Genomic DNA, 15,845 nt, shown 5'->3' on the forward strand with positions numbered 1-15,845 from the left:
AAAAGGATGATGCTCTGGGAAGACTCTGTTATTTGGTGCCTATTTAGAGGGCAGGTGGAAACTTCTGGTCCAGCAACAAGGCAGCATCCTGGTATCCGGAAGCATCCAATGTTTGGGGAATGTTCATCCCAGTGTTCAATGTTTGCCAATTGTCTGCTGCTCTTACCTCTGAGAGTTTAGTGTCCAGATAACTGGATGTTTGCAATTCTTGCAGTTCGTGTAGTACATGTTTGAGCATCCAGATGTTTCTTTCTTTCATCCAGATGTTTCACTTTTTGTGTTCAAATGTCTAGCACTCCTTCAAATGAGGCAAAAGTCTATTAGCCAGCAAATTAATGTGCACGTAATGACACCTCTGTTGTCAGACTAACCACGCATGTGGCCATCTCACGCGGTTGGCATATCAGAGGCTGAAGTGCGGAGTGGAAAGCTGATCTGGGGAGGAAGAGCGCGGTGTTGCAGCCAGGACCCATGAGTGGGGCCTTGGTTTCTAATTCAGGCTCTTCCATTCATTTACTGTGTGACCTGGTTACTAAACCTCTCTGTTCTCGCGTTTATGGTCTTTAAAACACAATCATTAGCTGTTATAAGGTGAAAATTAGGCTAGGATATAAAAATGTTTTATAAACTATAAAAGTCAGTGGTTGTTATTTAGCATATTGGAAGAGGGAACCAGAAGTCATGTTGACTGAAGACCTGCTATGTGCCGGGAATGTTGTTATTATATTTAGTAGCTGTTATTTCATGGTTATATCATACTTTATTCAATTCTACTTAACTAAATCCTTATACTGGACATTTGGTTCATTACCAATTGTTTTCTGTGATAATCTGTGCTGAAATGAACATCCTCATTGCTACATTCTGAATTATTTCATTAGTTATCAGCAATTTCCTTAGTAATCTAAGATTTAAATTACTGGTCTTTAAAATTGCCTCTGTCAAAAGGGACTTTGCCAAAATGTTTAAGGTTACCAGCTTTAAGTGGGGGAGATTATCTAGGTGGGCCCAAATCTAATCAGAGTCCTCAAAATCGATCCCCCTTTTCCAGCCAGGATCAGAGGCAGATGTGACTATGAAAGAAGGGTCAGAGAGATGCAAAGTTGTTCACTTTGAAGATGGAAGAATGTGGGTAGTCAATGCATGTGGGTTGCCAATTAATGTGGGGGTGGCCTCTGGAAGCTGGGAAAGGTGAGGAAATGAATTCTCCCCTACACCCTTCAAAAAGAACATCGGCCTCCCAGCCAACACCTTGATTCTGGACCGATGAGATCTATATCTAACTTCTGACCTGCTAAACTGTAACATAATAATAAATTTGTATGTTTTAAATACGAATAATAATAAAATGGCCTCTGAGCTTCCTAGCAAACAGAGCAAACAGGGAAACGTGTCATTCAATCTGCTGTTTTTGGAAAGGAGAAAGCATATTGACTCTTCAGCTCTGAAAAAGGATTTGGGGAAAATGATAAGGAAAAAACATTATGGTGGACTTTAGCACTTGGTAAAAGAAAAGAAAAGATCCTGGGTTTCTACAAAGAGATCCCAGCAAGGAGAATCCAGCACTGGGGAATATTACTCACCTGATGCTCAGACTAGGCCACCAGCCAGCGAGGTTTTCCCCACCAACCCTTAGCCAAAGGCAAGCAGTAGAGGTGTCAATCACACCCATGACACTAATACTGACATCTCAGTCACTAATGTGGAATTGTGAACAAAGCAATGAAGAAACACAAAACAACCCTTGTTCCCATACAGCAGTGTGGCTGTGCTGAGAAGAGCTCTGGGCTCTGGATCAGACTGACCTTTACTCAAAGCCCACTTCCGTCACTACTTGCCTTGGTGTCCTGGGAAGGCAGGATGCTTAAGCCTCAAAATTCTCATGGGTAAAACAGATATAGTACTTCTGACTTCAAAGGGTGCCTGTATGGGTTAAAGAAGATGATGTATAGCCAGGCTTACAAGGTGCTTACCACCGTCTCCCTAGTCTCAATCCTCAAGGCGAGCTCACCTGTCACCCACGGGAGCTGGCTGGACCCACAGAGAAACATGGGAGAAGTTAGCCATATAGATCCTACTGTCTCCTGCTCAACGAGATGAACAGTCTGCCCAAGCTTACACAGCAGATCAGAAGCCAGCCTTCCAGCTCTGGGGTGCACTGTGATCCAAGGCTCCCTTTGAACTGCTCACTGGCAGGCCACTGCCCCTTCAACTGCCAGGAGGCACCCCCTTCCCTAAGCCCAAAGCAGAGGAGGTGTTGCTGACATGAATGTTCCTGCCTGAGTAACTCTGTCTGGTGTTTCTTCTTTGCAGGGGATGCCCCTTTCTGTACCCCTGAGCAGCACAAGGAGTGTGCAGAGCCTGCCCTAGGTCAGTACTCAGGGGACAGATGGAATCATGGGGGCCGGGGGCCTGAGACTGAGATCGCGGAGATCATCTGGGTGTGGGGAAAGATCAAGGGGAAGAAAGAATGGAGAGAGGATGAGAAGAAAGGGGCTGGTCGGGTGGAGTTGCTGCAGGGATGGGAGAGGGAGATGGAGAGGAGGAAGAAGAGAAGGTTGGGAAGCGAACTGGTGCAAGAGGATGAGGGCTGGAAATGGGACTGGGGAGAGAAAGAGATATGGAAGGTGGAGATGGAGAAGGAGTGGGTTTCAGGGGAAACAGGGGGTGCTAAGGAATGCAGGGGAGAGGACAGAGGTGGAGAGAGGATGGACAGTGGGCAGCCAGGTAGGCATCAGAAGAGCTTGGCAATACCTCCCCTCACACACTCTGATGGTGTCTATGTGGGGAGGCCATAGGTGATTTTGAAGTCCCATCTTTCTTCTGCTCCATTGAGCCTGGCGGAGGTGGAGGAGGGCTGGAGAGGTAAAGTCAGGTTTGCATTCCATGTGTGCAAATGGAAAACACAAAGCACACCTCTTCCTCCTCCCCGAGGGGCCTGCTGGGGAGTCTGTCAGTTAGAAGAACTCTGCTGGTTCCCCACCTGGAAAACTAGGAGGGAGGGAGCGTGCACAAACAAGCTGCAGCCCCAAAGCTAGGCCTGCTCTGCATGCTCGCCTCTCTCTGGACGCAGGAAATGGCTTATAATCAAGACAAGCAGACTTTTTAAACAATGTGCACTCAAGTTAGTTCAGCATCTGCACTTGCTGGAGCTAAGTGAGGCAGTGCCGGCCTCAGGTCCAGATACCTCCAGGAGGACTAGAGAGGGAGGGCAGGCTGAGAGGAGAGGGAGTGACTTCTGATGTGTGCAAAGACTCAGCAAAACCCAGAGTAGCCGGAAACACTGAGGTGGCTAGAGGAAAAAGGGAGGGAGGTGTTAAAGAAAAAATCACTCTGACACTAGTTAAAATGATAAGGAAGTCTTTATTCAGGGCAATTGCAACAGGTGTCAAGAGTATCACAATAGGGGAAACAGATGGAACTCAACTGAGAATTCAGCCAAGACAGCTGGAGATTCATAGCCGTCAAGCAGAGCGAGGGCTCAGTAGATGGAAAATTACCCAGAGAAAACATCAAAGGTAGAGGGAAATCTGCTGAAGGCAGGCCAGGGTGATCAGATATCAAGGGTGGGGGATTCTCTCTAAACTGACTTTAGCAGGATTCTTGCTTAAACTGGGCTAGGCCGGCCCAGCATGGATGGGGGCCAAGGTCAAGGCCTAGTCGAGAACAGGGCTCTGAAGAGCCTGGCTAAGTTTGATCAGGGAGAAAGTCTTTGTCAGAGGGAAATGATGCCTTAAACTTTATGTCTAATCGGAAGAAGAGAGGAGAGGGCAGGAATGGTTCCCGATGCAGGGAGTTGCCTCCAGGGAAAGGAATGAAGGATCTTTGCCTGCATCCTAACCCAACAGGCAGAGAAGGTGGGCACTGGCTATGAGGGAGCCCCAGCAGGAAGAGCACAGAGCCCTGGGTTTCAGATAAAATGGTCTCCCACGTTTGCTTTGATGGTGGATCATTCTCTGTGGATGAGAATACTGAGGCTAGGAGCAGGGAAGAAAGCCATGAGAAGCTGAGGGCACCAGGACTCTCTTGGAGACCTCTGCAAAAGTGGTCACGTTTCAACAATTTTTAAAGAGTGACATGACAGTTAAAAGAAGCAGAAGGAAAACAAGATCAATCTACAGCAAAAGCCCAGTTCCCCTCTCTCCACAATCCCTGCCCCTCACTTTCCCCAGACCAGCGCCCCTTCCCAGCTCACTTCTCAGCTGCTAGAATCCAGCTACTCTGGACCCTTAGAAATCCCAGTCCCCACACCTGACTAAGCCCCACCTCACTCTCCCCTCCAGGTCTGTTGGCGGAAAAGGACAGCAATTACTGTCTCTGCAGGACACCCTGCAACCTAACCCGCTACAACAAAGAGCTCTCCATGGTGAAGATCCCCAGCAAGACATCAGCCAAGTACCTTGAGAAGAAATTTAACAAATCAGAAAAATATATCTCGTAAGTTTAGTGGGCATGGTAGGCAGGGGGAAGAGGGAAATGGATAAGAAGGAAATTGGAGGCAATCAAGGAGGAAAGCAAAGATAAGCATTTGGTTCAAGTTAGCAAACATTAATTGAGCACCCTCTGTGTGTCACGCTCTGCGCTCCATGCTCAGAATACAAAGACAAAGATAAGTAACACACAGCCCCTGCCCTTAAGGAGCTTGCAGTCTTATAGAGAGACGAGCACACACTGAATGGTATATAGGGTGACTTTGGCTGTCATAGGGGGATGCATAGAGAAGGAGAGAATGATGGGTTAGCCGCAGCTTGCGATGAGGTTACATCAGGGAAAGCTTCAGAGATTTTTTTTTTTTTTTTTTGAGATGGAGTCTCACTCTGTCACCCAGGCTGGAGTGCAGTGGCACAATCTCGGCTCACTGCAAGGTCCACCTCCCGGGTTCAAGCCATTCTCCTGCCTCAGCTTCACGAGCAGCTGGAACTACAGGCGCCCGCCACCACGCCCGGCTAATTTTTTTGTATTTTTAGTAGAGACGGGGTTTCACCGTGTGTTAGCCAGAATGGTCTCAATCTCCTGACCTTGTGATCTGCCCACCTCAGCCTCCTAACTTGCTGGGATTACAGGTGTGAGCCACCGCGCCTGGCCCGGAGATTTTTTTAAAGGATGTATAGTTTTCCAGGCAGAACTTGCACGTTCTATTCCCTCTGCCTAGAATTCTTTTCCTCCACCTAACTTGTTCCTCCTTAAGCAGGTCTCCATTTAAATGTCATCTCCAGCCAGACATGGTGGCTCATGCCTGTAATCCCAATGCTTTGGGAAGCCAAGGCAGGAGGATTGCTTCAGGCCGGGAGTTCAAGCTCAGCCTGGGCAATATAGTTAGACCCTGTCTCTAAAACAAATAAAAAATAAAAATGAAAATAAAATTGAGGTTATCTCAGGCATCTAGATGAGGTGCTCTCCTGTTATTTTTTTCTCAAAGTCCTCTGGTGTTTTCCTTTATAACACCACAGTGTGTAATTAGATATTCATGTTGTGTTTCCTTGTTTATTACCTGTCTGCCCCAGTAGATTGAAAGCCCCTGAGGGCAGGAAACTATCTTTTTTGTTCTCTGTTGTCTGCCAAGTACTAGTGGAGTGTATGGCACAGAGTTCATACTCAAAAAAAATGTGTTTTAACAGAATTAATGAATAGAAGCTTGGGAGAAGTGGGTGTCCTAGGCAGAGGCTCAGCAGAGACCATCAGCACGGGGCAGAAGAGAAAACTTCAAAGGGGAACATGGATATGTCAGAGCAAGAGGGTCTTGTAGGCTGAGCCTAGCGGGTGCAGGGGGTGGGCTTTATCCTAACAGAATAGGGATCCACTTTCAGAGGTGAGTGACAGACTCAAATTTGCATTTTTGACCACTCCTCCCCAATGGGACAAATGCTGTGTGATGACGGAAATGTTCTGTGTCCGCGATGCCCAGTGGTGTAGCTGCTAGCCACATGTGGCCAACGAGCATCTGAAATGCAGCCTGTGACTGGGGAGTGGAACTGTAATTTTATTTAATTTGAATCAAGTTAGCAGTTTTAGAAAGATCCTTCAGGCGGCGATAGAGAAGATGGGGGAAAGGCAGATGGGAAGAAGGGAACTGTTAGGAAGCAGCTGGGGCAAGCCAAGCAAGAGAAGGTGATACTTTGAACAGCTGCCCTGCGAGCCCTGCTCACAGAAAGAAGAATCTGCTCCTCTCTTCGCCAGCCCCTCCCTCTTGCCAACACCGCCCCCAGACCCCATCCTGGGCCAGCTTTTCTCAGTGGGTTGAGAACAAGGGGCACTGAAGGCATTGTGAGCACATTGGAGGAGACGGGAATTGTAGGGGATGCCAGGCCCTGCTGTTTGGCAGACAGTCTGCAGGCAGTAACGACTTTTACTGCCAAGATGTGTCTCACTCACACACCTGCCCAAAGGAGCAAAGCAAGCCGCGGTGCTTCTACCAGAACACCCCCCAGCCAGATGTAAGTTTGCTCCCTACAAACCTTCCCTGACTTCAGCAACTGACTCAGCAATGCCAGAGCAGGGCCTCCCACCAGGAGGAGCTTGTTATAAATACCAGTGGGAATTTAGGGGGCCTCAGGAGTGGGCAGGGGCTGCCATGAAGTCAGCTGGAGCAGGCACCCTAGCCAAGACAAGCCTTGTCAGAAGATTACTGAAACTCACCTTCATGCTGAGGACCAGGTAGGCCGTTTGGAGGCGCAGAGGCCTGGAAGCCAGGCAGGACTCCTGCAAAGGTTGCAGAGAGAAAGCAGGGAGACAGGAATAAGCAACAAAAGGAGGCAGCTGGTGTAGGCCTCCAGACCTGGGCTGGGAGTCAGGCTTCTTGGCTTGAAGCCGCAGCTCTGCCACTAACCAGCTCTAACTTTGGGCAAGCTACCTCACTTCCTGGGCCGCTGTTTCTCCATCTTTCCATGGGAAAGCTGTATTAGATGCTCCCTGTGAATGCTGATAGCTCTAACCATGTATGGTACTGACTATTCTCTCTGCAGAGAGAACATCCTTGTTCTGGATATATTTTTTGAAGCTCTCAATTATGAGACAATTGAACAGAAGAAGGCGTATGAAGTTGCTGCCTTACTTGGTAAGTCGGTGTCTATTGCACAAATTTCCACATCTCATAGAGGGTGGGAGGGGGGGAGGATGCACAGGTGGATGGGAGGCAAGCAGACACATAGCCTCGGAGGAGTCTAACCTTTTGATTTACTAATAATTACTCCCTGTTTCCTTGCACCGCTCCTCTCCCAGAGTGGAAAGAACCCCAGTGGAGTGGAATTTCAGGCCCAATTTATTCCCCAATCTTGGCTTCATTTTCCCCATCTATGCAATGAGGAGGGTCAGCCTAAAGGTCTCTCTGAGCCTTTCTAGCCCTGCACTCTTGGAATTCATGGTCTTCTGACCCAGCTTGCAGTCAGGATCCTGGGGCCATGGAGAGGGGGAAGAGATATCAGAAGGAGAGAAGGAGGGAAGGCTGAACTGTGGGTGGTCCCAGGCGGGGCCTGGGAGGTGAGGGCCCTGATGGAGCTTCACCCCAAAAGCAACATTGCTGCATCCGAAAGGCCAGGTGTTGCCTCCTGGACTGAGTCGTTTGTCAAACACAAATGAAGGGCCACTCTCCCCAGGTATCTACAAACCTGCTGCCACCCCACACAAGTTCGCATGAGCATATGATGGATACAGGCAGCTAATTTCCACCCTACCCTAGCCCAACCCAAAACTCACAAGACCCCTGCGAGTGCGTAGTTAAAGGACTTGACTCTAGAGCCCTTCTCTCAGCTCCCACTCACTCTCAGGAAAGGATCTGATGTCTGTGCCTCAGAAACAGAAATAGCTGTTGTGTCCCTGAGCTGAACCAGGTGACGTTAGCATTTTGGAAGGGGCAGGTGCCTCCTACCTGGCTTCTCACACCAGCTATGAGAACATGGACAAGTAGCTTTACCTTGCTGAACCTCAGGTTCTTCATCTGCAAGATGGGTTTAATAAAACCCACTTTATGAGCTTGTTGTGATGGTTAAACATGATAAGCCCCTAGCCCAGAAAAGGTCCATAAATAGTAGTTTCTGGCACCTGGACAGTCATTATGCCAGGGACCCGGGGCTCAGCTGGTGTGTCCAGGGGCTGGCTAAGCATTTCTACACTTTCTCCAGGAGGCTGGGGACTCCCCACCATAGCTCGGTCCCAGCTGGGTTAAAGTGGCTGTCACTCAGCCTCAGAAGTCATTGTGGCCAAAGGTACTGAGCCAAGAGACTCATGCCCTTGGCCCCACCAGAGACATAGACCCCTCACTCACCCCTGGGCTGGCCTTGCCCTTTATTTCCATAAAGAGGACCCAGCACAGGCCTCTTCCTACCCCCTGCCCTCCCCCAGCATAGGCTCACAGTCTTTCTCTGTCTCTCTGCTCTATGTGCGTCTCTTTCTCTTTCTCTCTCTCTCTCTGTCTGTGAGAGAGAGAGAGAGAGAGAGAGACATAGAGAGCAAGAAGGGCCTGAGCTCTGAATTTGTCATGTCTGCATCAGATATGAGGATGAGCTTGTTCAGCATCAGTCGTGTTCCCACCCAGAATAGCCGGCTGAGGAGCTCACGCTGCCATCTGGACCTCCTGTGATGAAAGCGTGTGCCGCTTGCAAACCCTCAGCCATCAGGCCCCATCAGGCCCCTTCCTTCAGCACCACGCGGCCCTTTCTGACCTCCCGGTGTCCATGCACGTGCACACTACACAGCACTCACACTACCCACAGCATACCCCACCCCAATCTGCACACGCATGCACCAAACCTACAGGTTCATGCACCCACGGTGGACCAGGATCACACACACAAATGCACACCTCTACAGCCCCACGTACCAATCACACAGCTACAGAGACACGCCCGTGCACACAGCCCCCACACACCCCCATATACACACACAAGCACACCCACACTACACATGCTCTACACACTCAGACACACTCCGCTCACCTCCACAGACCCACACTCACACACACTTAGACACACTCAGGGTGCCTAAACTAGACAGGGGGAGCCACCTACATAAAACCATAAACAGCCAGACCTCCTGCCTGCTTTTATACAAATACGTGCACACACCCCGGACCCTGGCACATACCCCACACTATACCACTACAGACTCACGCTGTACACGTACATCCCACACCTCCCCTGACATACATATCCATTAGAACACAGCCCCCAAGAAGCCTCCATTAAAGCCATGAGAGGTAGCGGTGATGGAAAAGGAATGAGAGGGAGCCACTTTGAGCCCAGCACCAAGTTCCACTGGGAAGAGCCCTCTCCCCACCATCTGTGTTGTTCACCTGGGCATGTGGGTGCTGGACCCCACCCAGCCATAAGCTGAGAAGGAGTGGGGCAGATCTGCCCACCAGAGAGTTCTCAGACCAAGAGGTCAACCTGGCATCTCCAAGAGAACTGTCCAGCCACCCCCAACTGTGCCCCCCAACCCCAATTCCCACCCCTCTTTCCAGAGACTGAGAGTCTTAGAGATTAGGGCTGGAAAGAACTTCGTAGTTCATCTCATCCAATCCCCTCCATCCTGCCACCACCACCAAATATCCTTTGGAGACAAAGCTCCCGAAGTCGGGGCTCATGAAAGCCACAAAACCAGCTGGTGGCCACTCTCTGGACTCAGAGCCTCAGAGCCCTCGGCTCTGCCACACTGCCTCTACAGCAAAGCATCTCAAGCTTTTGAGGACTCAGAACCCATGTTAAGAACTGATAATAGCTATGGACTCTCCTGCTACAAATGCCCAGGCACACACGCATTTTGCATTCAATTTCAGGAGAGTCTCCAGCCATCTGCAGTCCTCCCAGGAGAGTGGTTCTCAAACTCTGGTGGGCCTGAGAACGCACCTCACCCCCAGAAGGAACTTACAAATCCTGACATCCAGACCCCAACCCCAGAGGCTCTGATTCTATCGGCCTAGGTCTATCCAGGCAGCAACACTGATTACTATTCTTCCAGGAGAGTTGGATGCAGGGGAATCTGAAGACAAATCCAGAAAAACTTTGAACAATGGGAGCCTATAAACCCCAGAGTAAGAACCTCAGCTCTAGAAAGAGTCAAAATTGCACACTAACTTTTGGATGGGGGAGAGAGGAGACACCTATGACCTTATCCCAAGGGTGAGAGGTGCCTCAAGGTGGCCCTGAAGCCCATGCCGTGATTGGGTTGGGGGAACATCTCCTCCCGAGACTCCCACCCAGGGCACCTGCCACCAGTCCACACACATCCTAGCTCTCTATTCTCCCTATTCCCAGCCAAGAGTCAAAGCAGGACCCAATCGGTGTGGTTCTGAGTGTAACTGAACAACCCCATTAGCCCTGTGGGTCATGAGATCTAGTCTAAGCCCTTCCAATAAGCCATCAGCTTAGTCCCCGACCCCACTGAATGCCGAAAAGCAGTAGCTCTCAGAGCTGTGCAGTGAGGGAAGGAGCTGCCAAGGCCTGGACCTCCCACAATGAGGCCCAGGCTCCCCGTGGAGGGGGCGCCATTCAGAAGGTCTGGGTTGCATCTCAGTCTGTTCACCCTTCCTGGAAGCTGCATAAAAGCAAAGCTTTGGTCTTTTCCCTCTCTCTCCAGGTGATATTGGTGGTCAGATGGGATTGTTCATTGGTGCTAGTATCCTTACAATACTAGAGCTCTTTGATTATATTTATGAGGTAAGATTTGGGATTCCCTGCAGGGAAATGACCACATGCTGGTGCCCTCATCGTGCCCCAGGTTCAGAATCACGGTAGAGGGAAGGCGGTGCCTCTCTCCATGCAGAGCCTGCTTCCCCTCCTGTCCACCAATAGAGTCGATCATTGAAGCCCAGGCACCGTGGGGCAAGGGGATGGGAATTTTTTGGGGGGCGGTAGATGTAAGAGAAACACAGGCCTATCTTCTGGGAGCTGGAACAGCACTGGGCCATCTACACTGGCAGGGAAGGATGGGGAGGGATGAGAGGAAGGGGGCCAGACTATGCTGAGGCCAGCTCCGAGCCCCCCCTGCAGCTGGGCTGGAGGTGGTGGCTTCATCCACGGGCATGTCCACACCTGCACACACACTCCCCCGACCCACACACAACTGCCCTCTAGGTGGTCCATTGCCTGAGTTGTGTCCTCTGTGGCCCAGCCAGTCTTAGGGAAGGGGCATCTCCCAGTAGTCCTCACCAATCCTGAGCGAGAAGACAGCAGGGCACCCCAGCCGCCCCAGCTGCTGACAGTCTGGGGAGATGTCTCCCTCAACAGGCAGCTGGAACGAGGCCTCTGAAAGCTTCTCTGACACTGAGGATTCCCGGAGCTGGTCAGCCTTCTCACTTGCATCTCTGAGAGCGAGCCTGTGGATGCCACTATCCCAGGGACGGGTGTTCCCTTGGAGGCCTCCATCCCCCTGGCTGTGAGATGGGCAATGCACTTCATCTCCAACGTGTGCCCCTGAAAATGGCAATGGCTGTAGAACTTCCAAAGAATGCCTGGACCTATGAAGTCCCCCAAACAGGAACAGCAGACAGGAGCCTACAGAACCATGTTCTGCCTCTCGGAGGGGGCTGTTCGTGACCAAAGGCTGCTCAGAACCCACAGTAGGGACCTGTCGTGCCCCAGTGACCAGGCTCCTATGGAGAATCTCATGCCTCTCAGCACAGTGACCCCAAAACCGCATCAGTTCCCATGGCCAGATTTTATTCTGCTTTGTTTATTGACTTTTGTGGAAAACTGTACACAGTTATGGCAATTGAATCACACCAAGTAACAGATTTAAGAACTACCCTTTATTGGTAGGAGTAAAATGTTACGAACTCATGCATGTCCTGGTCTTCTGAATTGTGTGCAGTGTCAGGCCTAGAAAGTGAATAATAATCTTGTCCCCCAGCCCCAGCCACAGAAAGGGGGTCCCAGTCTGCTCCTGAGGACAGACAGGGAGCCAGCATACCAGCACACACCACTTACTAACACTCGCCAGCCACAAAGACAGCAGTCCACGCTGTGAAGCAGGGCCTTCCGTTACCTATTCCAAGCTCCATCTCCTGCAACAAAATCCCATTTCGGCCAAAAGGCTGGGTTGAGACAGACAGGCACCTGGAGCTGGCTGCCAGGCTGGGCTTATGCTACGGTATGACCAGCCACAGCCCGAGCAGCTGCCAGCCCCAGCCCCAGCGGGGCCCAATGGAGGGAGGTCCCTTCTACCTCTGCACCCTCCTCCCGGCTTGACCAACCCCTTCCTGCTTTTCTTGCAGCTGATCAAAGAGAAGCTATTAGACCTGCTTGGCAAAGAGGAGGACGAAGGGAGCCACGATGAGAATGTGGTAAGAGCAGCTCACGGATTGAAGTTGTTCTGCTGCTCTGGCTTGTACCGGCAGTACGAAACCAGATACTGGGGCCGGGCAGGAAAGATGTGAGTCACTGCACACCTTTCCACGGCTTGGGACATGCTGTCAGTTCCCAAATCCAAGGGCACTCCAGCTGAGCCTCGAGCCTCTCTCTGAGACTCATCCCAGAAGCCAGTATGGATGCAGCAGACACCAGGAGATGCTTCCAAGTGTAGGACCTGCCTGGCCCAATCCAGCTTCTCCCAGGCAGACAGCTGCTCCCCTCATCTCACAGCAGGGGGAGAACTGGACAGGCTCTGTACGTCTACTCCCTTATTCCCCAGTGGTGGCAAAGTACAAGCAAAGTGTCACTGGCCCTCCATCCCATTCGAAAGGGATAGAGTATGGAGCCCCATGAAGTTGGTAGTAGCAACAGTGCCCATTATAGCTACTGACTATTGTATGCCTGGGACGTCAGGCACTGCCAGGCACTTTGTACTTGAGGCAGTTGAGGCCCAGAGACCAAAGTCCCACAGCTGCTGAGTGTCAGAGCTGCCCTCCAAGCACTTCTAACCACTGTCCTACTCTGCCTCTCTTTCCTATAGCCCGAGGGCAGCCCCTCTGTGGCTGTTGGTCATTCTCCTTCCCAAACTCAGTCTACTCCTGGGCACAGGCCTTCGCTGATGGGTGCAGGGTGTCGCCAGCTTTCCCCATCCAGCCTTGGGCCCCAAATCAGCAACTCCAGCCCTGGAAAACGGTGCCCATTGAGTGACCACCGCCCACTTAATATCAACAAATCCAAAACGGATCCCAGCCCTTTCCCCCTATATGGATTCCATTTCTGTTCCACACACTGTCTACAAATCTTGCTTTGATTCTCTGGTCCCCTGCAGCCTCTGTGGAACAGAAGAGGGGAAGGGGAGGGCAGTGTGGAAGGCGCCCACGGTCTGGCCTCAGCTGGCCTGGCTGGATCCCAAGGCTCTGGCTTCCTGGCTGTGTGCCTGGGGGCAAGTTACATATTAAACCTCTCTAAGCATCTGCATCAGATCAGACTGCAGGGGGCTGTCATCCGAGTTAAGTGAGATCCTGCCGGCAAAGCGGTCAGCACCTAGTTTATAGTAAGTGCTCAGAAAGTGGTTCCCTTTGCACCCCCAGAGCCCTCCTTGCTTCAGAAGGTCTCAGCATCACAGCCTCTTCTCCATCCTGTTTCTCCTCCCCTAGTTGTGGCCCCATCAAATCTTCCCCAAATTCCTGGCACAGCCTCCTGGCTAGCCGTGCCCTGCTCCCATCCCTCCTGGCCTCCCACCCACTGCAGCCTGGGAACCACCCTGAAGATTCATGTGCTGCCAGCTCAGCCCCTCACCGCTTAGGGACCCACAACTACATTTCCCTGGGTCCAGCTTAACCCTAAAAGTCCCTGGGGCAGCTCTGACCAGCTCTGGTTCTGAGCTCTAAGGCCTTCTACCCTTCCTGCTTGGCCTCAGCCACGGGTCCTCCCTGCCCCGGGCCTAGCCATGGGCTGCACTTCCTGCACCATAGCCCCGAGGGAGGCCCCCAAGGGAGAGGTCAGGACTCAGGACCATCCAGCCCCAAAGCTAGAGACCACTCAGTTATAGGTCCAGTTACATGAGGGGCACCTCTAGGAGGGATCAAACCAGCTGCCGATCAAACCATGGAGCCTTCTCACTGCCATAGGGGGCACCCAGGTGTGCAATGGTAAGGATTCCATTCAGCCTCATGCCCCCAAGATGGTAAAGTAGCCTATCAGATGTCTGGAGCAGAAGCAGCCCACAAGTGGGGAGCACCTTCCCCAGGGCCTAGGCTGGGCCGCTGGTGGCATCACGATGAATTTTTGCTGAGCGAATAATAAACTCCCACCAACCCTTCCCTTCCAGAGTACTTGTGACACAATGCCAAACCACTCTGAAACCATCAGCCACACTGTGAACGTGCCCCTGCAGACGACCCTGGGGACCTTGGAGGAGATTGCCTGCTGACATCCCTCGAGCCACCCAGCACCCCCTCCAAACAGACCTTGAGGCCCAAGACCCAGGACAAGGAACAGCAAGCTCAGGTGGGATGGCCCCTGATGCTGGAAAGAAGCAAGAGCCCCCTATGCACACATTGCAGACTAGCTGCCTAGACCTCGCTCCGGCCACGTCCAACACGACGAATCCTTGGGCCCCACCGTGCGGCCCTCTTAGGAGAGATGAGTCACACTCTGGAACTGTCCAAGAACGAACCTGCCATCACATCTCACTGCCAGATGTATAAAGCACCTGCATGCTCAGACTTCTTATGGCACCACCTCCATGTCTGTCTTGTACATGACACTCCTCCACGCGGTTTCCAGTGTCCACACCGCTACCTGTGCAGTGGGACCAGATTCCAGGTCCAAAGTCACCATGAGGCCACCCCGGAATCAGAACTGCACAATCAAGAGGGAACCCATGGGACTCTCTGCTACATTCAGTTCTTGTGTCGTTTGTGAAGGTTCTTAACCTGCCCACAAACCCCCTTTTACCCAAGCTGGCCCATGGGGCTTCGGCGCCAAAGGTGACCCGCGCCAACCTCCCTCCCGCCCCAGCACCTGTGACGGTGGCACAGCAGCCAGCGGGCGGGGGTCTCCTGTGTTCACCCATGGTGCCCATGTCGTTCTTCTCTCCCTGTGACACAGCTTGTACAGTCTGATTCTTTTTATCTGGGGTAGGGGGGCTTTTATGTTTGTCCGATGGAGATTTGTTTTGTTTTGCTTCGTTTTATGCTTTTTTTTTTTTTTAGTTTTGATGTTCTGAGGTTTGGTTTGGTTTTTCCATTTTCTTTGGCGTTTATTTATTCGTGCTTCAAATCACAGTCATATTAAAAGCTGGTCTTGTGGAAATGGCTGAGTTATTTCCGCCTTTTCTCCACATCCAAGTCTCTCTCCCTCCAGGGCCTAGGAAAGGGTCGGACCTGCCAGGTCAAAACTGCAGACTGTGTATCTTTAAAGTTTTATGCAACAACACTTACCTTTACAGAATGTGCATACTGTATATGTTTATTCTAAATTTTTTTAATGATTGCTCACAACTTTGTAAATGTCTTCAAGTCCCACTGATGGGTCACAGCCCGCGTTCTGAAGGAGGCTGCCCTGGACCATAGGCACATGGCCTGGAGAATGCTGCCCAGACATGGAAACCATCAAGAAGGACTTTGTGTCCCCCTGTGATCTGTCTGCTACCCTGACCCCTCCTGACCCCATCGGTGATTTTGGGCTGGACACAGGCCCCAGCATGGCCTCCCTGCCACACACAAGCCTTCCTGGCCTCTCCACCCCCAGCAAACCAACCTGCCTTGTCCCCCCAGAGGTCACACTGGCACTCTGCCTTGCTCCCCATGAGTTCTTAGAGGTGGAATGAGAAGTTGGGAGGTGCCTTTTGGTGTTATGGGCACAGGGCATGCCCTTTTCAGCCTCCAGGTGTGAGAGAGAACTTCCTGTTCAGGCAGAATCCTCATCGTTAGCACCATGCTGGTTCCATAGCAGCAGTTCCTTTAGCCTCATCTTTCACTTTCCCGCCCGGCCCCCACC

The 15,845-nt window shown here is 51.5% G+C and overlaps 1 protein-coding gene across 2 annotated transcripts in view; it reads left to right on the forward strand.

Moving 5' to 3' along the window:
• ASIC2 (acid sensing ion channel subunit 2) overlaps nucleotides 1-15,158 on the forward strand; it is a 1,082,573-nt gene extending 1,067,415 nt beyond the window's left edge. For both annotated transcript variants that reach the window (XM_030807900.1, XM_030807899.1), the window contains exons 5-10: nucleotides 2,314-2,370; nucleotides 4,284-4,437; nucleotides 6,963-7,054; nucleotides 10,570-10,649; nucleotides 12,206-12,274; nucleotides 14,173-15,158. In XM_030807900.1, coding sequence (XP_030663760.1) covers nucleotides 2,314-2,370; nucleotides 4,284-4,437; nucleotides 6,963-7,054; nucleotides 10,570-10,649; nucleotides 12,206-12,274; nucleotides 14,173-14,274 — 554 coding nt within the window. In that variant the 3' untranslated portion in view covers nucleotides 14,275-15,158. The remainder of the gene's footprint in view (nucleotides 1-2,313; nucleotides 2,371-4,283; nucleotides 4,438-6,962; nucleotides 7,055-10,569; nucleotides 10,650-12,205; nucleotides 12,275-14,172) is intronic.
• The last annotated feature ends 687 nt before the right edge of the window (nucleotides 15,159-15,845 follow it).

Source organism: Nomascus leucogenys, unplaced genomic scaffold (genome assembly GCF_006542625.1).
Source record: "Nomascus leucogenys isolate Asia unplaced genomic scaffold, Asia_NLE_v1 Super-Scaffold_249, whole genome shotgun sequence".
In the NCBI taxonomy this organism is placed as follows: Eukaryota; Metazoa; Chordata; class Mammalia; order Primates; family Hylobatidae; genus Nomascus; species Nomascus leucogenys.